Source organism: Phascolarctos cinereus, unplaced genomic scaffold, assembly GCF_003287225.1.
Source record: "Phascolarctos cinereus isolate Bilbo 61053 unplaced genomic scaffold, phaCin_HiC Scaffold_5;HRSCAF=322, whole genome shotgun sequence".
Lineage (NCBI taxonomy): Eukaryota > Metazoa > Chordata > Mammalia > Diprotodontia > Phascolarctidae > Phascolarctos > Phascolarctos cinereus.
Window position 1 is genome coordinate 297,321,575 of NW_027555958.1, and position 27,062 is coordinate 297,348,636.

At 39.4% G+C, this 27,062-nt stretch overlaps 1 protein-coding gene across 1 annotated transcript in view; it reads right to left on the minus strand.

Annotated features, from left to right (window-relative positions):
- Nucleotides 1-410: 410 nt before the first annotated feature.
- B4GALNT2 (beta-1,4-N-acetyl-galactosaminyltransferase 2 (SID blood group)) overlaps nt 411-27,062 on the minus strand; it is a 34,374-nt gene continuing 7,722 nt past the window's right edge. Inside the window, exons 3-9 of the mRNA XM_020997268.2 lie at nt 16,921-16,958; nt 16,382-16,562; nt 15,270-15,356; nt 12,775-12,962; nt 10,393-10,533; nt 3,262-3,481; nt 411-2,190 (exon numbers count right to left, since the gene is read on the minus strand). Coding sequence (XP_020852927.2) covers nt 1,979-2,190; nt 3,262-3,481; nt 10,393-10,533; nt 12,775-12,962; nt 15,270-15,356; nt 16,382-16,562; nt 16,921-16,958 — 1,067 coding nt within the window. The 3' untranslated portion in view covers nt 411-1,978. The remainder of the gene's footprint in view (nt 2,191-3,261; nt 3,482-10,392; nt 10,534-12,774; nt 12,963-15,269; nt 15,357-16,381; nt 16,563-16,920; nt 16,959-27,062) is intronic.

Genomic DNA, 27,062 nt, shown 5'->3' on the forward strand with positions numbered 1-27,062 from the left:
CCGAGATTCAGTCCTCTGAGGCCTGCTCCAGGTTTGCTGTGGCCTGTGTGCCCACGCAGTGCTGCGCTTTGCTCCCAGCCACTGGGAGCTGGAGCCTGCGGGCTGGGAGCACAGCACAGTCTGGTGTGATACACCTTTCTGATCAATCATCCAGGTTGTCTTGGGCTGGAAATTTGTTTCACTCTGTCTTTTTGTGGTTTCTGCTGCTTCAGAATTTGTTTAGAGCCTTTTTTTATGAGTATTTGGAGGGGTTTGGGGGGAGCTCAAGCAAGTCACTGCTTTCACTCCGCCCTCTCTGCTCCGGCCCCCCCCCACCCCAGCCCCAAGAGCTGAGCACCCAGGACTGAGTATCTCCTTCTAGGATAATTGAAGGCTTCAGTCGATTCTTTGAGGGAACAAAGCACCAGAAATTGTTTTTTATTGGTCTAAGGGCAAAGTTCTTTTGCTTTTTCTAACAGATTTTGGAAAAGCCTTTATTTAAGAGTATGGCAACCACTTATTTGCCTAAGGTTTTTTAAAATTAAAGATATAATTTAAGAATTAAAAACTCTTTAAGAAGATCATCTTAGAACCAAGAAGGAAAAACAACTTTAAAAAGATTCCATGTCTTCCTGGATTAAGGAATCCTTTTACCACCCATGCCCCCATGAATCTAGAATAACTGAGAAAAACTCTCAAGAGCTGTACTTAAAAAGTCTAGAATAGGAGGTCTTAAACTGGGGGTCCGGAGATTTTTTAAAAATAAATAACTGTATTTTAATATGATTGGTTTTCTTTATAATCCTGCATGTTTTCTTTTATGCATCTAAAAATGTTATTCTGAAAAGAAAACAATAGATTTCACCAGACCACCAGAGGAGTCCATGAAACATGGAAAAGGTTAAGACCTCTAATCTAGATGATCCAGATGACAGATGGAGATTTCTCCCACTATTGCTGTATCAGGTCCAAATCACGATCAATGATCATCCCCCATTGTCAGCAAACTCCTTCCTCAGTTCTCTTTTGTTAGAGTAGCAAAAACATAGAGTTATTTCTTTCTCCTAGGTCAGGATACAAGGACAAAGATTCACGTGTGGCTTCTTGTGCTAAGAGCATCCAGCATCCTGCTACTTCATTTTGGAAATTGCATCATGGAAAAATCAAAGTGACTTTGTATAAAAACTACATCTGGACTTGGGGTCATTGAAAAATTTCTTAAGAATAACAATGATACTATCAGTTGATTTTTTAAAAAAGTACGCATATAATTACTAATATTCTTTCAAGAAGAAACCACTGCTTCATAAATTATTCAAATATGATAAAACTGTTTTTACTACATAAAATTATTATACTGTCTGAAATTGTGCTCAATGAATATTATATCAACCTCTATACCAACATAGTTGGGTTACTGGAATGTTGCAAATATGGGCCATGTAGCTAATGTCCGCCAATATTCTGTTGCAGTTATTCTATATTTTCTAAAAAAAAAGGATTCTTAGAACCTCTATGTTGTGAAGTATTGTTATTAGTATTAGCATTATGGCTGACATGTCAATAATTCTATCAACAAGTCTGATGTGGTTCAAAGGAAAGGTAACTATGGCTTTGAGCAAATCTGATCCTCATCTTTCTCATGTATAAGATAGGTATGATAATATTTTCATTGTATATCTCACAGTATTGTTGTGAGTAAAAAACTTCATAAATATTAAAACTCTATGTAAGTGTCAATATTATTGTTGTTATATTCCATATTACCTTGACCACTGGTAGGCTCACAGCCCTAACCAAAGATTGATCTTAACCTAATTGTCCTTCCTACCTAAGCACCCATTCCATGGTTCTTTTTTTTAATCAGTTAGTCTATTTTTCTAGCTGCCAACTCGAGCCATTTCACTACTGAGTGGTCTGTTCCATACCCTCTTTTCTATTGATTGGAGGTAAGTTACATGGAAGAGTCTCATTGGCCCATTCCACATTACCCACAACCTCACTTCTGAGTGTAGCACTGGAGATGGTTCTTGAAGTAGTGGAGGGACAACTTGAACTTGACCTGATCCTGAGTGTTAGTTCGGAACTTCTTGTAGGCTTTTTCCAGGGTAGCTTTATCTGGGTCAGAAGATTGGGCACGAGTCTGGTGATTCACAACCACATTTGAGCATGATCCAACACGAAGACTCCCTAGCCCATCGATGAAAAACTCTGTGAAGGGAGGGGAAATAGAGAGAGGGGATGCTGTGAGCTTTGTGCCAAAGGCCCCTGTAGTCAGTTCTCAATCCATATTAGCACTTGCTTTACCAGAGCCCTATGAAGAACCCTGGGAAATACTCCATGAGAAGGGTGAGACACAGTTCTGTTCTCAGGGATCTCTCCTTCTGAGGGCAAGACACAGCCTCCTATACTTATTCTTCCCACCTTTGAGGTGTAAGCTCCTAGAGAGAAAGTACTGTCTCTCCTCATTCTTTCCCTTCTCTTCCCCTACCTCCTCACTCTTCCCCTTCTCTCTCTTTCTCTCTCTCTCTCTCTCTCTCTCTCTCTCTCTCTCTCTCTCTCTCTCTCTCTCTCTCTCTCTCTTTCTCTCTCAAGAATCTCCCAATTCTGAAGGAGGAAGTTGGACACAAGCCACTGACAAACACAGACCTAGAGACAGATGTGAATAGATACTTCTTGTTGGACAGAGCACTATGCATTACGCCTGAGGAATGGGAAAGGGAAAAATGGAGACCAGATGGAAATGAGCAGTGAACTTGGATGTGGTGAACCTGGGAAGACTTTCTGAAAGAAGGGTGGTTCGGAGGGAAGGACAGGGTAGATATACTTCCACTTCTAAATGTTCTTTTTGAAATACAGTATTCTAGATGTGGATTGGTCAGAGAGGAGGATAGAGAGTGTCCCAGGATGGAAAACATTGTCAAGACTCAGAATGAGAAAGGGTGAAGAGGGAAATTAAAAATCATGGGATCATAGATTTAGAGTTGGAAGGGACCATAGATGTTCAACCCATCCCCTCACCTTCAATATTTCAGATGAAGAAACTGAGGACTGACAGATTAAAGGCTTTCCTAGGGTCACCTTGCTAGTGTCTGAGGTGGGATTTAAATCCATACCCTCCTGATGTCAATTTTGATGCCCTTTCTACTACATGACACTGCTTTAGTTTGAATTGGAATACTTTTGAAAACTGCCTGTGTTTGTAATAAAAGAGGGTGAACAAGCTGCTAAATGTGGTTTAATCTGAGGCTATGCCTCAGTCTCCCCATGCAGCCCCCTTACCTGTGTGTGCCACTCTCTGTAGTCGGGGATCAAATCCAACTCTTTGGAGGCTCTCAGTGTGAGCCAAGAAGAAATTGATAACACCACTGGTCACCACACAGCTGGGGAAGCCATCCAGGGCATGGAAATAGCCTGACCTCTTGTGTATGCAGTCCCCATCCTCACCTTGTTCCATCAGTAGCTTAAACTGGAATACATTCCCAGACACACTGCCACCAACCTGGGAAGGGGTAGGGGAAGAGATCAGAGAAAATCTGCATCTGATTTAATAACCAGTTCGCCTCTCTTGGGAAACTTTCTTGTGTGGTATTACCATGTTGAATTATTCCCCACTCCCACCCTGTCTTCCTTCCTCTTATATGATTCTACCTACCTACTCACCTGTCACTATACTCCAAGGTCTCTCAGTTTTCTTCCTCCCACTGCATCACCTCCCTTTCTACAGCCCATATCTTTCCTCTAGAAAAGCAAAACCTTTTTTTTTTCTGTTGCTACAACCACCTCCAGATTATTGCTGATTGCTTTTCAGTTTCAACTCCCTGGGGACTATCTCAGTACCCCTAGGTTAAGCTACAGGGACAAAGTTCCAAGGAACCATAGAGTGATAGAATCTCAAGGCTTGGGGAGAGCTCAGACAGTAACTGCTCCACTCTTCACCTAAGCAGCAATGACCTCTATAGCACCTCTGAGAAGCGGTCACTAAGTCTGAAAATTTGTATTGATGGAGAACTTACCACCTCTTGAAATAGCTTATTACATTCTACCTTTGGACTGCTCTAATTCAAAGGTTCTCCCAATACCAAGCCTAACTTTTCCTCTTTGTAGCTTCTCTCCATTGCTCCCAGCTCTGTAGCAAGCTCTGTTATCTGTAGCAAGAAGCCTTTCCTGCTGTCCCTTAATACTGGTACCTTCTCTCTGTTGATTTCCTCTAATTTGTTCTGAAAGGATTTCATTTGTACAGACCTGATTGCTTGCTGTCATCCCCATTAGACTGTGAGTTCCTTGAGACATGGGACTGGTTTTTTTATTTGTTTGTCTTTCTTTATATTTTTAGTGCTTTAGCACAGTGCCAGCATGTGTAGGAGGTTAATAAATGCTTGGTGACTTATTGGCTTACACTATGCTAGTTTGACCCCAGTGTCAGTCTTGTTCAGGCTGGCCTGCCTTCTGTTACATTAAAACAGCATTAGTGACTCCATTTTGTCTTTATCCACCATTTTGTAAAGCTAAGTTTCAGCTGCTTGTAAGTCACCTGGTTTTGGAGAAGTCATAACCCCCTTCCAAAGGTCACTTGATTTAAGGAAAGTCACAAAACCAATCATTTCCCTGTCATCTCACTGTCCCCTCCACCGATAAGAAACCAGGTATCTCAATCTCTATGTCCTTCACTCCCTCCAAATTGTAAATTAACTCGCAGAAACCAATGGTTGATGTCCTTGGTGGACTGAGAGCCTTGGATCTGATTTGTTTCTGCAACTTCATGTATTACTAAATAAGACATTATTTTAAACATGTTTTTAAAACTTTAGGTTTCAAATTTTCTCTCTTCCCTCCCTCCTCACCCACCCTCATTGAAAAGGCAAGCAACTCAGTATAGCTTGTACATGTGCAGTTATGCAAAACACTTCCACATTAGACATGTTGTGAAAAACTAACTCTATTTCTCTTAATCCTATCCTGCCCTCCCATTTATTCTATTCTTTCTTTTGACCCTGTCCCTCCTCAGAAGTATTTACTTCTGATTACCCCCTTTCCCAATCTGCCCTCCTCTCTATCATCCCCCTGCTCTCTTGTCCCCCTCTCCCCCTATTTTCCTGTAGGGTAAGACAGATTTCCATACCCAATTGAATGTGTATGTTATTCCCTCCTTAAGCCAAATCCTATGAGAATAAGATTCACTCATTCCCTCTCACCTTCCCCAGTTTCCCCTCCACTGTAAGAGACTTTTCTTTTCTGTTTTTTTTTTGTGAGATAATTTACCCCATTCTACCTCTCCCTTTCTTCTTCTCTGAGTATAATCCTCTCTCATCCCTTAATTTTATTCTCCAGATATGACCCCTTAATCTTCAACTCACCCTGTGCCCTCTATCTATCTATCTATCTATCTATCTATCTATCTATCTATCCATACATATAATTTTTTTCCTCCAACTACCCTAATACTGACAAAGGTCTCATGAGTTATAAATATCATCTTTCCATGCAGGAATGTAAACAGTTCAATCTTAATAAGTCTCTTATGATTTCTCTTTCCTGTTTACCTCTTCATGTTCCACTTGAGTCCTGTATTTGAAAGTCAAATTTTCTATTCAGCTCTGGTCTTTTCATCAAGAATGCTTGAAAGTCCTCTATTTCACTGAATGACCATTTTTTCCCCTGAAGGATTATACTCAGTTTTGCTGGGTAGGTGATTCTTGGTTGTAATCCTATCTCCTTTGCCCTCTGGAATATTATATTCCATGCCCTGCGGTCCTTTAATGTAGAAGCTGCTAAATCTTGTGTTATCCTGATTGTGTTTCCACAGTACTTGAATTGTTTCCTTCTGGCAGCTTGTAATATTTTCTCCTTGACCTGGGAACTCTGGAATTTGGCTATAATATTCCTAGGAGTTTTCCTTTGGGGATCTCTTTCAGGAGGAGATCTGTGGATTCTTTCAATTTCTATTTTGCCCTCTGGTTCTAATATCAGGGCAGTTTTCCTTGATAATTTCTTGAAAGATGATGTCTAGGCTCTTTTTTTGATCATGGCTTTCAGATAGTCCAATAATTTTTAAATTCTCTCTCTGATCTATTTTCCAGGTCAGTTGTTTTTCCAATGAGATATTTCACATTGTTTTCTAATTTTTCATTCTTTTGGATTTGTTTACAGTGTCTTGATTTCTCATAAAGTCACTATCTTCCAATTGCTCTATTCTAATTTTTAAGGAAGTATTTTCTTCAGTAATCTTTTGGACTTCCTTTTCCATTTGGCCAATTTTTTTTTTAGGGCATTTTCTCCTCATTGGCTTTTTGGACCTCTTTTGCCATTTGGGTTAGGCTATTTTTTAAGGTGTTATTTTCTTCAGTATTTTTTTGGGTCTCCTTTAGCAAGCTGTTGACTTGTTTTTCATGATTTTTCTTGCATCACTCTCATTTCTCTTCCCAGTTTTTCCTCTACTTCCCTTACTTGCTTCTCAAAATCCCTTTTGAGCTCTTCCAAGGCCTGGGACTGATTCATATTTTTCTTGGAGGCTTTGGATGTAGGAGCTTTGACTTTGCTTTCTTCTTCTGGTTGTATATTTTGATCTTCTTTTTCACCAAAGTAAGATAATATAGTCTGACTCTTTTGCGCTGCTTGCTCATGATCCCAGCCAATTACTTGAGTTTTAAACTCTTTGTTAAGGTAAGAGTCTGCTTCCAATGTGGAGAATGTACTGTCCCAAGCTTCGGGGGTTTGTACAGCTGTTTTCAGAGATACTTGTAGGGACCTGTAAATTTTCAGTTCTTCCAAGGTGGTATGATAAGGGGCAGGTGTTTACTCCTTTCCTGGCTGTGACCACAAGTATCCTTTCTGTCCTGTAACTGTGAGGAGGGGTTTCTCTCCACAGCCACTACAAGCTCCACCATGCCAGCATTCCTCCTCACCCCAGGACTGCCACCCAGAACTGTAAGCCAGATTGAAGCATGGGCAAAGCAAGAGATTCCTGCCTCAGCACTGGCAAAGAGATCTCTGCAGTCCCTCTCTGATCAGCCACTGGATTCCCCCTCAGTCTGTGGGCTGGAAGCTCGGGAAGCAGCTGTGCCCCCCTCCCCCCAGGGCCATGCTCTTGGGGAATAGAGTTGAGACCCCGCCTTCCTTTTTCTGTACCGACAGAAACAGACTTTTCCCACTGACCTTCTAAGTTGTCTTTGGCATTGGTGGATTGAGGAGTCTGGAAACCTCCGCAGCTGCCCGAGATTCAGTCCTCTGAGGCCTGCTCCAGGTTTGCTGTGGCCTGTGTGCCCACGCAGTGCTGCGCTTTGCTCCCAGCCCACTGGGAGCTGGGAGCCTGCGGGCTGGGAGCACAGCACAGTCTGGTGTGATACACCTTTCTGATCAATCATCCAGGTTGTCTTGGGCTGGAAATTTGTTTCACTCTGTCTTTTTGTGGTTTCTGCTGCTTCAGAATTTGTTTAGAGCCTTTTTTTATGAGTATTTGGAGGGGTTTGGGGGGAGCTCAAGCAAGTCACTGCTTTCACTCCACCATCTTGGCTGCACCCCCTAAATAAGTCAGTGTTTAGATGTAATTTCTCAGTATCTTTATCCTATCATAACACTTCTTTATCCATTTGTGTTCTCAGCGAACTGCAACAGGAGCCTGTGTTAGCACAGCAGGGAAGGACATTCAATGGAATTGTTTTTTGAGGAAGGGAGATGATATGGCTTTGCATTGGGAGTATGCTTCTTCAATATTTTTATCTCTTCTTCGTATATCTTGAGCTGGAGTATTTAATCAGGAAGAAGCAGTGGAAACTTTCTGACATAATTGAGATAAGACTTTACAAATCTTGCCAGAGTACTACCATGTGAAAAGAAGGCGGGAAATGAGGCAGGTAAGACTCTGGTCTAAGTTATGGAGGTGCTTGGGTCCCTGGACTCTTCATAATATTGTGTGTTAGAAGGTGTCCAAGGTAGTGAGTGGTATCTTGTATACCTGGTGCTGTAGTGATATCATCATCATCATAGCTAGCATTTATGTAGTGCTTTAAGGTTTGCAAAGCGTTCTACAAATATCTCATTTTATCTTTACAACCACCCTGAAACTTAGGTGCTCTCATTACCCTTATTTTACATATGAAGAAACTGAGGCAGCTAGAGGTTAAGTGACTTGCCCAGGGTCTCTCAGCTGGTGTCTGAGGCTGATCCTCCTGATTCCAGGTCCAGTGCTCTGTGCCCTATGGCCACCTAGTGGCCAACATTGCTAATGGTCCATTGCCTCCACTGTTAAACCTCTATTATGATCTTTCTGTGGCAACATCTGTTTCAACATTGAAACAGATGTTACACTATGCTCCCCAAATTGATTCCCTTGACCATTCTCTTCAGTAAATGCTCTGAAACCTTTGCACTTCTTTTGCCTCTAACTTCACTCTTCCCCACCACCCCCCTCCACATATTTAGAGCAATGATTTAACAGCTATTTCAATTAGAAGATTAAACCATATTCTGTGACCTCCCTGAGCATCCTCCCCTTGCCCACTTCTTTGAACAAATATTCTTTACCTGAAGACCTAGAATTTATTTTTAAAAATACTTTGATGACTCTTTTAGCATAATTGGTTCCCTTTATAATTCTATTTATTTTATTTTATGCATTCAAAACCATTATTCCTTTTTTTTTTTTTTAATATGAGGCAATTGGGGTTAAGCATACATACAGAGTCATACAGCTAGTGAGTGTTATGTATCTGCATCTGGATTTGAACTCAGGTCTTCCTGACTCCAGGGCTGGTGCTCTATCCACTGTACCACCTAGCTGCCCCCAAAACCATTATTCTGAGGAGTCCAGAGGTTTCACTAAACTTCCAAAGGTGGCCATAACAGAAAAGGTTAAGAACCTTTGCCTTAAAACTTTTGGGCATAGTGACTCTTTTTCTTTTTCTTTTTTTTCTTTTCTTTTTTTTTTTCTGGGTAGGCAATGGGGTTAAGTGACTTGCCCAGGATCACACAGCTAGTAAGTGTCATGTGTCTGAGGCTGGATTTGAGCTCAGGTCCTCCTGACTCCAGGGCTGGTGCTCTATCCACTGCACCACCTAGCTGCCCCCAAAACCATTATTCTGAGGAGTCCAGAGGTTTTGCTAAACTTTCAAAGGTGGCCATAACAGAAAAGGTTAAGAACTTTTGCCTTAAAACTTTTGGGCATAGTGACCCTTTTTCTTTTTCTCTAGTCACAGATGTGTGTCCTCACTAACTTGGATTCCTCTACTAGCACCCATAATGCTATTCCCTTTAACTTCCTTCCAAATCTTGCATGTTTAAGTCTTCCTAAAGCTTTCCCTTGACCTTTCTACCCCATCCAGCTACTGTTCTAACCCTCCTCTCCTTCACTGCAATGAATCCTGGGGCAGAGCTGACCTGAATTAGGTGAGTACCTCAAATATGCCTCACACCTCCATGCCAATCTGATTTCAGACTCCACCAACTTCTGTCTTAACCATTAGGCGTGTCCATGGTTACTGGACACCTCCCTTGTTGCTGTGCATTTACTCTTTGTCCTCAACCTTACCCTCTTCCACCTCTTTCTTAAGAACTGACAATCAAATCAACATTTTCAACACTATTCTGAAAGTCATGGTAATCTACTTCCTCGTGGCTAGATTGTCTATGCTGAAACTCTGATCAATACTTCTTGCCCCCTCATCTTCATCCTTGTTAGCCCTATTCCTATCTTCTCTCTCTCTCTCTCTCTCTCTCTCTCTCTCTCTCTCTCTCTCTCTCCTCTCTCTCTCTCTCTTTTTTTAGGCAATTGGGGTTAAGTGACTTGCCTAGGGTCACACAGCTAGTAAGTGTCAAGTGTTTGGTCTGAGGCTGCATTTGAACTCAGGTACCCCTGACTTCAGGGCCAGTGCTCTATCCACTGCGCCACCTACCTGCCCCTATCCCTATCTTCTCTACCCTTCCATCGTGCCCTCTGAAATTGCTGTTTTATTCTTAACAAAATGTCTTTTATACTATACCTGTCCCTTTCCTTGAAAATCTCTCCATATATAATTTTTATTTACTTATATGTTTGCATATTATTTTCCTCTAAATAGAATGTAAGCTCCTTAAGGCCAGGGACCATTTTGTTTTTGTCTTTGTATTTCCAGAGTCTTGGACAGTACCTGGCACATAGTAGATACTTGATAAATGGTTGTTGAATTATAATGCATTTATCTACATTCCATTTTAGGGATGGAACAACTGAGGCACAGAAAAGTTAAATTTCTTTCTCAAGATCTTAAGATAAGTATGTGGTGAAATCAAAACTCACACCCAGTTCTTCTAACCCCACCTTCAATCTAGGGTTTTCACCACCAAGCCAAAGCTAGCTGAATTCACTCACCTCCCACATTGTGTACCCCACCCCCACTTCAGTTGGGGGGGGGGGATGAAATAGTAAATATTTCTTACCACATCCAGCTCTGTTTTCTCTAGGACATCTACCAGTGCCTCAATCTTGGTTGTTTTTGTGAAAAGAAAGTCATCATCCACCCACAGCACATACTTTGTGGTGACCTGAGACACAGCCAAATTTCTGCCAGCAAACCAACCCTGTGAATGAGAGGGCACATGAGTCACAAGCTCAGGTTCTAAAAGAAAGCCTGGAGATGGGGATGATGACTGCAGAGTTCGGGTACTGGACCTTGGCTGAGTTGGAAAAAGAATCATAGGATCAGAGATGGGAGTGACTGAATCAGCAACAGCAGCAGCTACTTTCTCAGCCCACAGAGTATGAGGGGGTTAAACAATTGGGAACATCAGAGGATATCTAGCCCAACTCAACTATAGTTAGCTACATGAACATAAATATAGAATACTCTTTAAACAAATAAAGTCAGATTTAAATAACTGGAGAAATAGTCATTGTTAATAGGTAAGTAAAGCCAATATAATAAAAATGACAGCTTTATTTAACCTATTTACTCAACCTATTTACCCAATTAAATTGCTAAAAATTATTTTACTGAGTCAGAATAAATAATAACAAAATTCATTTGGAAGAAGAAGAGGTCAAGAATTTCAAAGAAGCTAAGAGAAAAAATGTAAAGAAGATTCAGCAGTACCAGATCTTAAACTATATTATAAAGTGAGAGAACTTCTGAAGTGTAAAATGGATAATTTCAATTATTTTAATTTAAAACTTCTCATGTAAATAAAACCAATGGAGCCAAGATTAGAAGGGAAGCAGAAAATTGGGAAAGGATTTTCATAGATAATCTTAGATAGGATATGATAGCAATGAACTACTGTTGTGATATGAGAAATGATGATCTGGTTGATTTAGAAAAACATGGAAAGACTTGGACCTACGAAGGAAGTTGCTATTCATCTTTAGAGAAAGAACTGACAAATAGAAATATGCATAGTGTAGTCTTACATATATGTATATGTAGATATGTGTATGTTCAGATAGATATATATATATGCCTATATCGATATGTGTATATATATATATTTACATTCAATTGTGGCGGGAGGGGGTGGGGAGAGGAATAAAAAGTACACAGCAGAGAACAAAAGAAAACCTAGAAGGAAGCACAGAAGAGCTGGGTTGCTTTGAAAACAATGTGTAGGATTTATTACATAGGTTTTTGAGAAATAGAAATTTATCATTTTATGTTGAATCGTCTCTTATGTTCTGCTGTGTATATGGAATTGTTCTTTTTTTTCTTTTCTCTTTTTGTATTTAAGTTTAAAATGAATAAAAAAATTTTAAATAATGAGCAGGATGCTTTCAGAAAAATCTGGACTCATATGAACTGATACAAAGTGAAGTGAACAGAACCAGGAGAATGTTGTACACAGTAACAGCAATATTGCATGAAGATCAACTGTGAATGACTTAGCTATTCTAAGCAATACAATGAACCAAGACAATTCTGAAGGTCTTATGATGAAAAACACCATCCACCCCCAGAGAAAGAACTGATGGAGTATGAATGGAGAGTGAAATAAAATTTTTTTAAATTTTATTTTTCTTGGGGGGGTTGGTCTGTTTTTTCATGACTAATATGGAAATTTGTTTTGCGTGACTGCACCTGTATAACCTACATCAAATTGCTTGCCTTCTCAATGAAGAGGTAGGGGAGGGAGAGAATTTGAAACTCAAAAATTTTTTTAATGAATGTTAAGCATTTTCATATGTAATTGGGAAAATTTAAAAATTTTAAGAAATAAAAAAGAAGAAAAGTCTAGCTAAAAAAAATTGTAAGGATTGTGTATAGTAGATAATCTGATATACGGATTCTCTGTTCCTTTGGGGGAGGGTTCTTTCACCCCAGATCCTTCTAACTCTTCTCAGAGCCCACAGGCAGGCATGGGATGGTCTTTGAGCTTAGAGAAAGGGTAACTGCTAAGGTTGGAGCTATGTCCGAGAAAGTAATGGTGCCATCCATTGTCAGCAGGAAGGAAAAGAAATAGAGAGGCAAGCAATGGAAATTAGTCAGGTTTCCATCTTGCTCCCCTGACACAGGTCTTCCCAGCATCTCTCTAGACTTGGATTAAACAGGCTGTGAATCCACAAAACATTAGATACCTTTAGTCAAACACCTGGACCAAAATGAATTCTATAGACCAAGAGGAGATTAGCCACATCATTAGTGCAGATTTGAGAGTGACCTTTTACTCAGACTATGAAGGGTGGGCAGAGAAAGAAAAGGACCAGGACTCAGGGTGAGAAACAGTCTTCAGCTCCCCCTATCTCTATATCCTTAACCTTCTACTTCCTCATAAAGGCAGCTCTATCCATGATGGGATTTGGGGATCCAAGGGTCTGGTGCCTTGGATCTGTACCTTTCCAAAGGGCATGATGTAATGCTCCACATAAATATCATCAATCTTTTCTGGCTTCTCACTGTCATCAGCCACAATCACAGTCACATCTGGGTAATACTCCCGAATACTCTTAAGTAAAATCTGGAGTTTGTGGGGACGAAGGAAAGTCTTAGTAGCAATGGTCACCAGGTTCCTGAGCTTCCTCTCTGGAGAAGGAAAAAGATAGAGAATTCAATGTCTTTTCTTATTCCTCTGCTGCACATCTCTTCAATAACCCCCATCCGGCTATGATGGTATAGTTGAAAGACCATTGGATTTGCCCTTACACAATATCTATCTCCCATCTCCATGCCTTTGTATTGGTTGTCTCTCATGCCTGGAATGGCTTCCCCCCTCACTTAAGCTTTTTAGAATCACTAGCTTCCTTCAAAGTTCAGGTCAAGTGTGACTTACACAGGAAACCTTTTTAAAATTCCCCATTAGAATATTAGCTCTTGGAGCTCAGTGCCTAGCACAGTACCTAGTACATAGTAGGAGCTTCATAAAGACTTGTTGGTGGTCTCTTTGTCTTCCCCTCAGTGCCCTGTCATCCTTTATAATGAAGTGTAGCTAAAGGAAGAATGGGCCAGCTAAGTGGTACAGTGGAGAGAGTGCTGAGCCTAGAGTCAGGAAGACCTGAGCACAAATCTGGCCCCAGACACTGACTAGCTGGGTGACCAAATCCCTAAAAAGTTGCAAAACTAAGCAATGTATGAAAAAAAATCTGACATTTTATGCAGTATCCCACCATTCATGGTTCCCCATTTCTACAAAGAAGTAAGGGAAGAAGTTGCCTTCTCATATCTCTTCTTTGGGGCCAAGTTTGATTATTATAATTCTGCAGTTTTCAGTGTTGATTGTCTTTGTTATCATTCATTCTATTTACAATATTGTAGTCATTGTGTATATTGTTCTCCTGGATCTACTTAATTCACTTTCCATCAGTTCATATGTCTTTCTGTATATCTGTATTAATTACATTCATTATGTCTTACAGCATAGTAATATTTCATTACATGAATGTATTATATATAGTTTATTTAGCCACTCCCCAATTGATGGCCATTTGCTTTCCAGTTCTTTGGTACCATATATGTGGGTCCTTTCTTTTTGTCATTGACCTCCTTGGGGTATATGTCTAACAGTGAAATCTTGGAATCAAAGGATATGGACATTTTAAGTCACTTTTTTTTTGCATCATTCCAGATTGGTTTCCAGAATGGCTGTACCAAAATACAGTTCCTCCAATAATGCACTAGAGTGCCTATCTTTCCACAACCCCTCCAACATTGACTATTCTTATCTTTTGTCATCTATACCAATTTGCTCTTTTGAGGTGAAATATGAAAGTTGTTTTAATGTGAATTCCTCATTATTAGTAAATTGGGAGCATTCTCTTACATGATTATTAATAATATACAAGTCTTTTGAGAAATGCTTGTTCTCTCCTTTGACCATTTATCTGTTTGGAGAAGCCTATAACTTTTTAATTCCTGATGGCCTATTTTGGTTCTCATGCTCCTCCATCTGACTGCCCCTATCTCATAGAAACAATCTCTTCACTTGGCTTTTGTGACTGCTCTCTGCTGCTTGTCCTCTTGCCTTTCTGACCATTCCTCATTCTCCTTTGCTGAATAACAACAACAAAAACAATAATAAGCATTTTACACATGCTAACTCATTTGATCTCCATTACAACTGTGGGAGGTGTGTTCTATTATTTTCACAGATAAGGAAACAGGGCACAGAGAGATTAAGTGACTTGTCCAAAGTCAAACAGCTAGCAATTGTCTGAGGCAGGTTTTGAGCTCTGGTCTTCTTGACCCCACCTACAGTACTCTATCTACTAAACCATCCATCTCCTTCCCCCCCAAGCTTGGGTGTCCTTCAAGGCTCTTCCCTGAGCCCCTTTTTCTATATTCTTTCCCCTTCATGTACTCTGTGTTCTAGCTGAGATGGACTACTAGCTGTTCCCTGCATGTAACATGCCACTTTTACTCCCAAGCATTTGCACAAGCCAGTCCCTATACTTGGAATGCAATCTTTCCCAACTTCCATCCTTCATATTCCTTCCTTATCATTCTTTAAAATTCAGGCAAGTGACACCTCATCCTAGAGGCCTCCCCTGATTGTTCTAGATGTTAATGTTATTTCTTTCTTCAAACAGACCTAGAGCGCTTTGTGAGGTCTCCCATGTTCCCTTACTCCCCATGATATATTCATGTTACATGTTGAATGTAAGCTCCTTGAAGGCAGGGATTATTTCCTCTTTTGCTTTTGTAACTTCCACCATCTAGCAGACTGGAGATTAATAGATCAATAAAAAAAATCATAAATGGAATCATAAAACTGAAGATAAACAGCAGCCTGCAAATGAGTTTAGATATTTAAACCACATGAACTAGAATATTTTCAAGCTGTTTCTGGGGTGCTACTCTACTATCTCCATGGAGTCAAATAGACAAAGGACTCACCTGGCCCAGGGTCAAACAACTTGGGGATGGTGGGCTGGTTGATATTCACAGGAAACTTAGCCACTGAGCTCCCAAATTCAATACTCACTGAAAGGAGAAAGAGAGAATCAGTGTAAGGTCCCTTTCGTTGGTCTTGGGGAGAAGGATCCTTCTACTGTTGTTCAGGGAAGTCTGATTGGTAAGGGAATAGAAGGTATGAAGAGTGAGCCCACGTCTGGGATTCAGGACTTCTAGCTTCTCTTTGTCCTTAATATGTCTTATGACCTTGAGAGGATAGCTTAACTGCTATAGGTCTGTGCTACAGATCATGGCAGAATCATCTCTTTCTTACTCATGCCTACAATCTACCCTTGTGCCTCGTTCTATGTATATCTGTTTTTCTATCTGGGCCATGTCAGACTGGGACCACCTGGAGATAAGGGACTCTTTTTCAGCATAAGGCTGTGCTCAATAAAAGGTATAGACCAATTCCATGCCTTCTCTCTCTCTCTCTCTCTCTCTTCAAAATTATAGCTAAGGTCAAAGAAGTCTGTGTATTCTATGGAAAGAAACCATGGAAATTCAGGATTAGTGAGTCTGATAAGCATTGTGGTACCATGGATAGTGAGCCAGCCTCAGGAATAAGAACATCTGGGTTTAAATCTTGTTTCTGTTCCTTTTTGACTTGTGACCTTGGGGAAGTCACTTAACCTCTTAATTCTTCAGGTATCTCTCAAAAACCATGTCATAGAATGGAAGCGTTCTTACCAGGCATTCCCTATGCCAATGCAATCACAGGGCTGGTTCAAAAATTAGTGAACACTGTAATATACTAGGGACCAAACAGGAAGATGTAAGAATGCTCCCCTCCCCCTTTGGCAGATCTTCACAGATATCATAATTCTTTCTCTCTACAGTTTGACCTGTAAGTACTGCACCTTGTGGACAATATGAAGTGGAAAGAGCCACCTGCAATACAGGTACAGTGTGACACACAAGCAGAAGAAAAACTATCTCCTCTCTCTACCTACTTAAATTGATACATATTTCTTCAAGAAGACAGTGTCTGAGAGAGCCCTAAATGGTGTCTTTTGTCTCCCAAAGGGTTCTGCGATCAAGTGATGGGCTCTCACCAATGTCCACAGCTCCTGACTGGTAGATAGTGCTGGTGTATGTCACATGCTGCAGGATGAAATTCAAGCGATTTTGGGAAGGGGTCAATATGGTCAGCTGCTTCTGTCCTCTACCCAGCACCTCATTGTCTGGAGTGTCAGCAAGAGTGTTCAGGGTCCCTAATAAGGCCTTCAGGGTGACCTGAGGGGGTGAGGCAAACAGACACTAAATTTGATTGTTGGACAAACTCCTTCCAAAGAGATGGGCAAATACCCAAAATGTTCTTTCAGTGGGACTTGCAGGTTATGGATGGATGAAGTAGCTTGGAAGCTGGAAGTTGCTGTACCCCATCCCACACTCACTGGAAATCGAGATATATAATGCTTTCTGAATCCTCAAAGCCACTTGGTTCATATCCGAATAGTCAACCTGGAATTTGGCTTTCTTTAGTACTGAGGCTGGTGAGAAGATGATAAGAGGGAACACTGGAAGAGGGCAAGGAACAAAGAGATAAAAGGGTTTGGTGCTATAGGAGGTGAGGAGGGATAATGATACTGACCTTGTATGATGGTGCTTCTGTTCCATCAAACTTCAGGCCTTGAAAACACAGAGAAGGAGACAGAGACATCAGAACAGGCACTATGGGCTCTTCAGACAGTTCCTGGTTCCACTTATAGTTAGACAGGGATGGTACTGAAGGATGCTCGGGACCAAGCACTTTTCTGATTGCACATAGGACTTCTCATTCTTTGAATATACCCTATATTTCCCATACCTTTGCTCAATCCATTCCCCTTCAATCTGGGATGGCCTCACTATTTCAATGAATATAAAAATCCTACTCATCTTCCAAGACTCCTCCCTCCCCCATCCCTTAAGCACTAGAGATTTTGGTGTAGAATGGAAGAAAAAAATGGCTTTGTATGGGAAAGAAAGAGAGAGTATCACTGTGAAGCTTGGTGCCCCAGCTGCTGTATGAGAGAAGTTTGATTTGAAAGAGCATGGATTGCTAGGACAATTTTGGAGACTACTGCATCCCAACTTGTGCACTGAGATCAAAAGAGCTACTGTACTGGATCTTAGTGCCCTCGAAAGCAGTAATACGAGCATCTGGAGCTGTGATGATAAGGTCCTGTATTAAATGTAAAATTCTGTATTATGCTTAAATGCTAAGTTTCTGAATTCCCTGTGGTTATTACAGAGGAAAAGAGTATGGGGCTTTGGGTGAGGCTCAAAAGGACTTTGAATTTGGATGCAGGGTGGGGGTGGGAGAGGAGGTGGAATGGGTAGGGTGGGGTAGGGTTAGTGAGCTATTGGTATGTCTATTGGCAATAAGGAAGTAGGAAGTGGTTCCCTATGAAATATTTTATGCAAGTCTATCCATGTTTTTCTAAGATCATTGAATAACAGAGTCAAATTTATAAGAATACAAATTATTCCCCAATTCATAAATGGTCAAAGGATATGAACAGGCAGTTTTTAGATAAAGAAATCAAGAATATCTATAATCATATGAAAAAATGCTCTAAATCACCATTGATTAGAGAAATGAAAATTTAAACAACTCTGAGATATCACCTCATATTTATCATATTGGCTAATATAACAGAAAAGGAAAATGACAAATGTTGGAGGAGATATGGGAAAATTGGGACACTAGAGCACCACTGACGGAATTATGAACTGATCCAACCATTCTGGAGAGCAATTTGGAGCTATACCTACAGAACTACAAAACGGTGCATACCCTTTGACCCAGCAATATCACTACTAGGTCTGTATCTCAAAGTGATATAAGGAAAAGGAAAAGAACAAGGATCTATGTGTACAAAAATATTTACAGCAGCTTTTTTTGTGGTGGCAAAGAATTGAAATTGAGGGGATGCCAATCAATTGGGGAAAGGCTGAACAAGTTGTGGTATATGATTCTGATGGAATACTATTTGCTGCAAGAAATGATGAACAGAATGTTTTTAGAAAAACCTGGAAAGACTCACATGAACTGATGCAAAGTGAAGAGAGCAGAACCAGAACACTGTACACAGTAATAGCAATATTGTATGACTATCAAATGTGAATGACTTAGCTATTCTCAGCAATACAATGATCCAAGACAATTCCAAAGTACTTATGATGAAAAATGCTATCCACCTCCAGTGAAAGAACTGATGGAGTCATAATGCAGATTGAAGCATACTCTTTAAACTTTCTTTGTCTTGTTGGGTTTTTTTGTTCATTTGTTTTCTTTTGCAACATGACTAACATGGAAATGTTTTGCATCACTGCACGGGTACAATTATACCAAATTGCTTATATTCTCAAGGAGGGGAAAGAGAAAGGAAGAGAAGAGGAAATTTGGAACTCAAAATTTAAAAAAATGAATGTTAAATTTTTTTTTACATTTAATTAACCATTAGCAGTGATACTCCTCCCCACCCTGAGTTGAGCAGAGTGGCCAACTTCTTTCCTCTCCCTCCTGCTTCCCTTCTTGGCAGGAAATAAAATCTTTCTTCAATAAGAGTTGGGGAAAAGAGGCAAAAGATGATTATTATGCCTTCCTTGGGGCTACATAATGATCCCCACATGCCATGTGGGGTAGAGCCCTGCTACATATCCAAGAATTAAAGTATGCATACAGTTGTTCAAGTCACTCCTCTGTTTGAAAACCTTAGAATCCTAAAATATAAAGTTAGAAAGGATCTGAGAAACTAAGTAGTCCCACTCCTCATTTTTAGGTGGAGAAACTAAGGTCTAGAGAGGTTAACTGGCCTGTTGAAAATCCCACCAGTAGTAAGGCCAGGATTTGAACTCAGGCCCTTTGTTTTAAAATCCAAGACTCTTGCTACTGCTCTATTCACACAACTTTCCAAGTCAACCTCACACACCTTTTCTGGTCACTCAGGATCCTCCTTTCTCAGTCTGTAAATTAAATCATAGGCAACTGAAAGTTTATTTGGCTTGAGATAACATCTTTGTCCTTATCTGGGTGTAAGAGTATACTTTATATTTTATAATATGTCTGGGCTCTCAAAATACTTAGAATGATGAAAGAGTCTCAGAAAAAGCATCAAGTCAGATACACAGACAAAGCTTCCTCTGAAAAGGTCTCATCTCATTCTCAGACCCTTCTGACCCTGACCCTTTGAAGCTGATGCAAAAAGTGTCTATAAGACACCAAACCTTTGGAGATGTGACATATAAACACACACACACACACACACACACACACACACACACACACAATTTTTTTCCCTGGCTGCTTTTCTGCTACACTGGGGAAGAGACCTAAGAAGCATGGCTGTATACCAACAGAGAAATTTTGCTTGGGGAAACCCAGACAATGAAATGGCACCTTTCTCAAGCCGAAGAGGCTCACCTCCAAACTGCCTACAGGCATAATAACCTTCTTATACTACATGCCATTCCCCATATACCCCCAATGGCAAACAGCACAACTCAACTGCAAGCAACTTTTGCTCTAGTATTGATTGAGCTCATAGTTTTCTGTTCCTTTCTGTACCCCTGACTATGGTGCTGAAAAGATACTGTAAGAGCAATGTTAACATTCTGGAGACTGATAACTCTTAATAGTAATAATAAAGAAAGAAAATTATAGGCCAATTTCATTAAGGAATATGTATGCAAAAATCCTAAATAAAATACTAGGTAGGAGACTAAAACAATATATTACAAAGATTATACATTCTGACCAAGTGAGATTTATACCAGGAATGCAGGAATGGTTTAACATAAGGAAAACTGTTAATATAATTGATTACATCAATAACAAAATCAACAAAAATCATATGATTGCTTCAATTAATGTAGGAAAAGCTTTTGATAAAAAATAACAGTCATTCCTATTAAAGACACTTGAAAGCGGGTATAAATGTGTATTTTCTTAAAATGATAAGAAGTATCTACCTAAAACCATCAGGAAGCATTGTTTGTAGTGGGGATAAGCAAGAAGACTTCTCAATACAATCAGGAGTAAAAAAAAGGATGCCCATCACCATTAATATTATTCAATATTTATGTAGAAATGCTAGCATTAGCAATAAAAGAAGAAAAAGGAATTAGAATGGGCAATGAGGTAATAAAACTATCTCTTTTTGCAAGCAATATAATGATATGCTTGGAAAATCCTAAAGATTCAACTAAAATGTTAGTTGAAACAATTAATAATTTTAGCAAAGTTGCAGGATATAAAATAAACATACATCAATTACGAGCATTTCTAAATATCACCAACAAAACACTGAGAGAAGAGATAGAAAGAGATAGCCCATTTAAAATAACTAGAGATTGTATGAAAAACCTGGGAGTATAATCACCAAAACAAACCCAGGAACTTCAGGAACATAATTATAAAACACTTTTTATACAAATAAAATCAGATTTAAATAATTGGAGAAATAGTAATTGTTCATTGGCAGAGTCAATATAATAAAAATTACAGTTCTAATTAAACTAATCTATTTATTCAATGCCATCACAATTAAATTACCAAAAATTATTTTACTGAGTTAGAAAAATAATAATAAAATTCATTTAAAAAAACAAAAGAATTTCAAAGGAATTAATAAAAAATGTAAAGGATGGAGGTTTAGCAGTACCAGATCTTAAACTACATTATAAGGCAGTAATTATCAAAACTATCTGGTATTGGCTAAGAAATAGAAAGGTAGGTCAGTGGAACAGAGTAGCTATACAATATCACAGCAGCAAATGACTATAGTAACCTTGTGTTTAACCAGTGAAGACTTTAAGTTTTGAGGATAAGAATTCATTATTTGGTAAAAATTGTTGGGAAAACTAGAAAGCAGTCTGGCAGAAATTGGGCACAGACCAATATCTTATGCCATTTGCCAAGATAAGGTCAAAATGGATACATGACCTAGATATAAAGGGAGATGTCACAAGAAAATTAGAAGAACATGGAACATATTACTAATCAGACTTATGGATAGGAGAATAATTTGTGAATAAAACAAGAGATAGAGAGCATTGTGAGGTGTAAAATGGATAATTTCAATTACGTTAAATTAAAAAGCTTTTGTACAAATAAAATCAATGTAGCCAAGATTAGAAGAAAAGTAAAAAATTGGGGGAAATTTTTATAGACATGTTCTTAGATAAAGGTCTCATTTTTCAAATATATAAAGAACTTTGTCAAATGTATAAGAATATGACTCGTTCCCCAGTTGATGAATGGTCAAAGGATATGAACAGGCAGTTTCACAATGAAAAAAATCAAAACCATCTATATGGTCATATGAAAAAATTCTATAAATGACTATTGAGTAGAGAAATGCAAATTAAAATAAAATTCAAATTAAAATATCATCTTACACTTATTAGATTGGCTAAAACAATAAAAGGAGAAAATGGCATATTGGAGGGGATGTGGAAAATGACACTAATTTACTGTTGGTGGAACTGTGACCTGATGCAACCATTTTGGAGAGGAATCTGGAATTATGTCTAAGTTCCTGGCAATACTACTATTAGGACTGTTTCCCAAGGTGATTAGGGGAAAAGGAAAATAACTTATATGTTCTAAAATATTTATAGCAACTTTTCTTTGTGGTGGCAAAGAACTGGAAATTGAGGGGATGCCCTTCAAATGGGGAATGGCTAAACAAATTGTGGTATATGATTGCGATGGAATACTATTGTGCTTTAAGAAATGATGAGCTGGTTGGTTTTAGAAAAACATGGAAAAACTTACATGAAATAATGAAAAGTGAAATGAGTAAAACCAAGAGAATGTTGTACATAGTAACAGAAATATTGTCATAAGAACAATTCAGTATGACTAATTCATTTTGAGTATCATAAATACTCAAATCAACTATAAAGAATCTATGAAGATGCTATCAACCTCCAGAAGAAGAACTGATGAATAAAAGTATGTGCATGTATAGTATGGTTTTACATATGTGTATGTCCTTTATACACACACACACACACACACACACACACACACACACACACACATATATTTGTGCCTAATGGTAGCCTTCTCTAGGGTGGGGTGTTGAGGGAAAGAAAAAAATTAAAAGCACAGAGCAAAGAACAAAAAACTTAGAAGGACCTACAGAAAAGCAAGGTAGTTTTGAGAATGATAAGTAGTATTTATTACATAGTTTTAAAAAAGTTAACAGTGTGAAATGGAAATTCAGGGTTTTATGCCAAATCTTTTCATGTTGTGCTGTGTACGTGGAAATATTCTTTTGTGTGTGTCTTTTTGTATTTAATATTTAAGTTCAAAATGAGTAAAAAATGTTTTTTATGGTAACAGTAGAGCCAGAATAAAAAGCCTCGATTAGGAGTTATTGGGCCAGACTATTTTCCTGCACAACTATAGCACATCAAATACCAAGAGAATGAGAGGGGGGGTATTTTAGTCAGGGCATTCAGTATAAATAGATGCTGCAGCAAAGGGCAGTGAATCAGAAAAATGTCACTATAACTAACTGAATTGCTTCACCTGTGCCTTCCCCATCTGCCCCTTCACTTCTGATTCTTTCTGGAGTGAGTTTGCCTTGAGCTACTTTTCTTTATCCAGGATATCTCTGGAGAGGGCATTCAGCCAGTTGCTTCTGGTTAATCTCTGTGGGATCAACTTTGAAATACTTATCTCTGACCTTAACATGACTATGTCAGCTGTTTTGCCTCAGTTCCAGTGGGTCAGTTTCCAGGCTTGTGTGCAATGTTACATTTCCTTATTTTTCAGTCTTCATTGATGCTTGACTTCAACTCATACCACCTTCTTTCAAGTTCTTTCATGGAAAATGAGAGGACAGATTGGAAAAGGGCTTATCTTTTTTCTCTCACCTTCGACTATTGCTTTTCCCTACAGGTGATGGAATGTTTCCCATGAACCCCTCAACCTGAGCAGAACTGTCTTCTGCTTCTGTGTCTGTCTGTGTCACTCTCTCTAAGCTTACTGTCTAACATCAATGATTCTCATTAGTCAGGTGGGTTTGTGTGGACAGGGTAGGCTTAAATAGCAGTAGGCTATGTCTTTTGGCTGTCTAAACATGTCTCAGCAGCCACTGAAGCTCCATGGTATCTCCTGGGCTTTTACTTGGTAAATTGGTGAATGATTCTCCTCACTTTTCACCTTCAGCTATTTTCTATGCTATTACTGCCCGACTTCCTGATAAAATCATGATTTGTTACTGGTGAATGCTTCTTATCCACTCTCTTCTCTGCCCTGCCCCTTCTTTTTTTCTGCTACAGATTGTTTCACTGGCACAAATCGGGACTTGGAACTCACAATGCTTCATGCCACTTACAAACAGCAGCAGTATCTGGACCCAGCTAGCTCACAATGTGTGATTGGTTTGAACCTCCCTTACCTCCTCTCCTCCTGTTGTCCATAGGAGTGCAGATTTATCAAGACCTTTTGGTCTTACGAGCTAATGAAGGGTATTGGCAGGCTGACCTAGAAGCCTGTAGTTATGTTGGAAGGACTAGTCAACATGGTTCACCCACTGGGGATGAATATACAGTAATTCCTAGCAGTGAACCAATGGTATTTCTACCCTATGTTGGAAGGAACTACAAACCAAATTGCCAATATTCATGGAGTTACAGAGAAACAAATGAGTTGCAGGGAAAAAATCTACCTCTGCTTCATTCACTATGTTAAAGCCTTTGACTGTGTGGATCACAACAAAATGTGACAAGTCCTCAAAGAGATGGGAGTGCCAGATCATCTTACTTTTCTCCTGAGGAACATGTATTTGGGTTAAGCAGTAGCAATTAGAACTGAACATGGAACAACTAACTGGTTTAAGACTGGGAAAAGGGTATGACAAGGATGTACATAGTCACCTTATTTATTTAATTTATGTGTGGAGTGTATCATCTGAAATGCTAGGCTGGCATGATCAAAAGCTAGAATTAAGGTTGCCAGGAGAAATATCAACAATATCAGATATACAGATGATATCACTCTGATGGCAGAAAGTAAAGAAGAATTAAGAAGCTTCTTGATGAGGGTGAAAGAGGAGAGTGTAAAATCTGACTTGAAGCTTAACATTAAAAACACCCCAAAATCATTGCAACTGGTTTCATCACTTCCTGGCAAATAGAGGCAGAAGAAATGGAAGTGGTGCCAGATTTTATATTCTTGGGCTGAAAGATCACTGTAGACAGCAACTGCAGCCATGAAATTAAAATGCGCTTGCTTCTTGGAGAGAAAGCTTCAGCAAATCTGAACAGTGCACTAAAAAGCTGAGATATCATCTTGCTAACAAAGGTTTGTATAGTCAAAGTTATTGTTTTTCTAGTAGTAATTTATAGCTGAGAGTTGGACAATATGGAAAGCTGAGTGCCACAGAATCAATGCTCTCAAATTGTGCTGCTAGAGAAGACTTTTGAGAGTCCCTTGGACAGCAAGGATATCAAATCAGTTAATACTTAAAGAAATTAATTCAGATTATTCATTGGAAGGACAAATGCTGAAGCTGAAGCTTAAATGCTTGGGCCACATAATGAGAAGACAGAACTCATTGGAAAAGATCCTGATATTGGGAAAGATAGAAGTAAAAAGGAGAAGGATATGGCAAAGAATGAAATAGATAGATAGTGTCATGAAAGCAACAAACATGAGCTTGAAATGACTTTGGGAGACAGTGGAGTATAGAAGGGCCTGGCGTGCTATGGTCCATGGGGTCATGAAGAGTCACACATAACTGAATGAATGAACAACAACAAATAAGTGGAATGGGCTGCCTTGGGAGGTAGCGTCTCATTGGAGGTCTAACAAAAGTTAGATGGACATTTATCTAGTTTGTTACATGCAGGATGTTTTTTCAGGGAAACACTGGATAGTTGAGCTCCCTTCCAACTCTGAAACTCTGGGATTCTGAGAAGGGATGGTGTCCATGTCAGTTAGAGTTCCTTAGCAAGCTAGTTGTACAGTATGTGGTCAGAAGTGTGTGATTTCTCAATGGACAGAGAATCTCTCATCTTCTTAAAAGTTCCTCAGAACCCAGCCCAGCCCTGATGACTTCCCAGGTGTCCTGGACTCTTGACTGAGTAGTGAATACTTTGTTGTCTGCTCCTTTCTTGGCACCCTTCTCTGTTTCAAATGATTTCTTTGAAAAATCACATCTTGAATTCTCCTAACACTGACCCTGTTTGATTCTCCACCCAAAGATCCTCTCTGTTACAGCTTGAATCCCTGGCAAAAGAACATGATTCAGGTCCTCCTGACTCCAGGGCCGGTGCTCTATCCATGCGTCACCTAGCTCCCTCCCCCCAAAAAAGGTAAAAGAACATGATTTGGATTTCTAAAAGCCCTGTACTACATTGCCGTGTCCATGATCCAGCAGGAGTATCAGAGTCAGGTGGAGCTGGATACTAGCATCTTCCTGGAGATAGACATGAGGCAATGCAAGATCTATACCTCCAAGGTCTGGGCTGCAGACAGCATGACAACGAGGAGCAGTAAGAGACAACAGAAAAGAGACCTATATTGATGAAGGACATAACAAGGTATAGGTGATATCAGCAAGGAGCTGAAAAGAAGGTACCTTCAATGAAAAGCAAAAGATAATTCCCTAAACCAAAACCAAAAGTAGAAACATGTTTTCCATGTGTTTTGACTTCTGGAAGTTTGTTCATTCCCCTTCCATTTATATGGTGAATGCTATATACAATTTGCATGCTATCTCCTCCATCAGAATGTGAACTTCTCCTGGGCAGGGACTGCTTCTGCCTTTCTTTGTATCCCCAGCACTTAGCACAATGCCAAGCACATGCTAGGTATTTAATAAATGATTGTTGATTGGCTGCTCATCCTCTAGCCCTACATAGTAAAAAAAAAAATGAAGTCTCCACGATCTCTAGGTCAGAGGATATCTAGAGATTTCCAGTGGGAAAGAATGAATGGGTTAATAAATGAATGAGTGAATGAACAATTATGAATTTATTATTTAATTCTCTCCATGAGCTTAATTATAATCTCTATTCAGATGACTCCTAGATCTATATATGCAGCCCAAGTTTTTCTCCCAAGCTCTGGTTCTATTTCAAAACCAATTAATTGGACATTTTGAACTCAGTGTGCTTTAAGCATCTCAAATTCAACATTTCTAAAACAGAAGTCATCATCTTTTCCCTAACATCTTCCCTTCTCCCAAACCTTTCCAATTTTTTAAGGGTACCATCATTTTTCCAGTTACACAGATTCATAACCTTGGAGCCATCCTTAACTCCTTACTGTCATTTACCCCACACAGCCAAATTTAGGCACTTGTATCCCTGAAACGCTTTTGAATATGTCTTCATTCACACAGCCACTCCTTTAATTTGGGCTCTCATAATCTCATAACTGAAATAGCCTCCTAATTGGTCTCCCTGCCTCAAGTTTCTATCTATTCCAACCAATCCTCCATATGGTAGCTAAAGTGATTTTCTTGAATTGTGGGTCTGATCATGTTATCTCTATACTCAACAAACTCCCCAGACTCTCTATTATATATAATATCAAATTTACCTTCTTCCGTTTGGCATTTAAACTCTTCACAATCTGATGCCATCCTATTTTTCACCTGATACTCCATCTTTTATCTCTATATCTTTGCACTAGCTATTCTTGTGCCTGTAATGCATTCTCTATTCATCTCCGCTTCATGGAATCCCTGGTTTCCTTCAAGATCCAACTTAAGTGATACCTTCTGC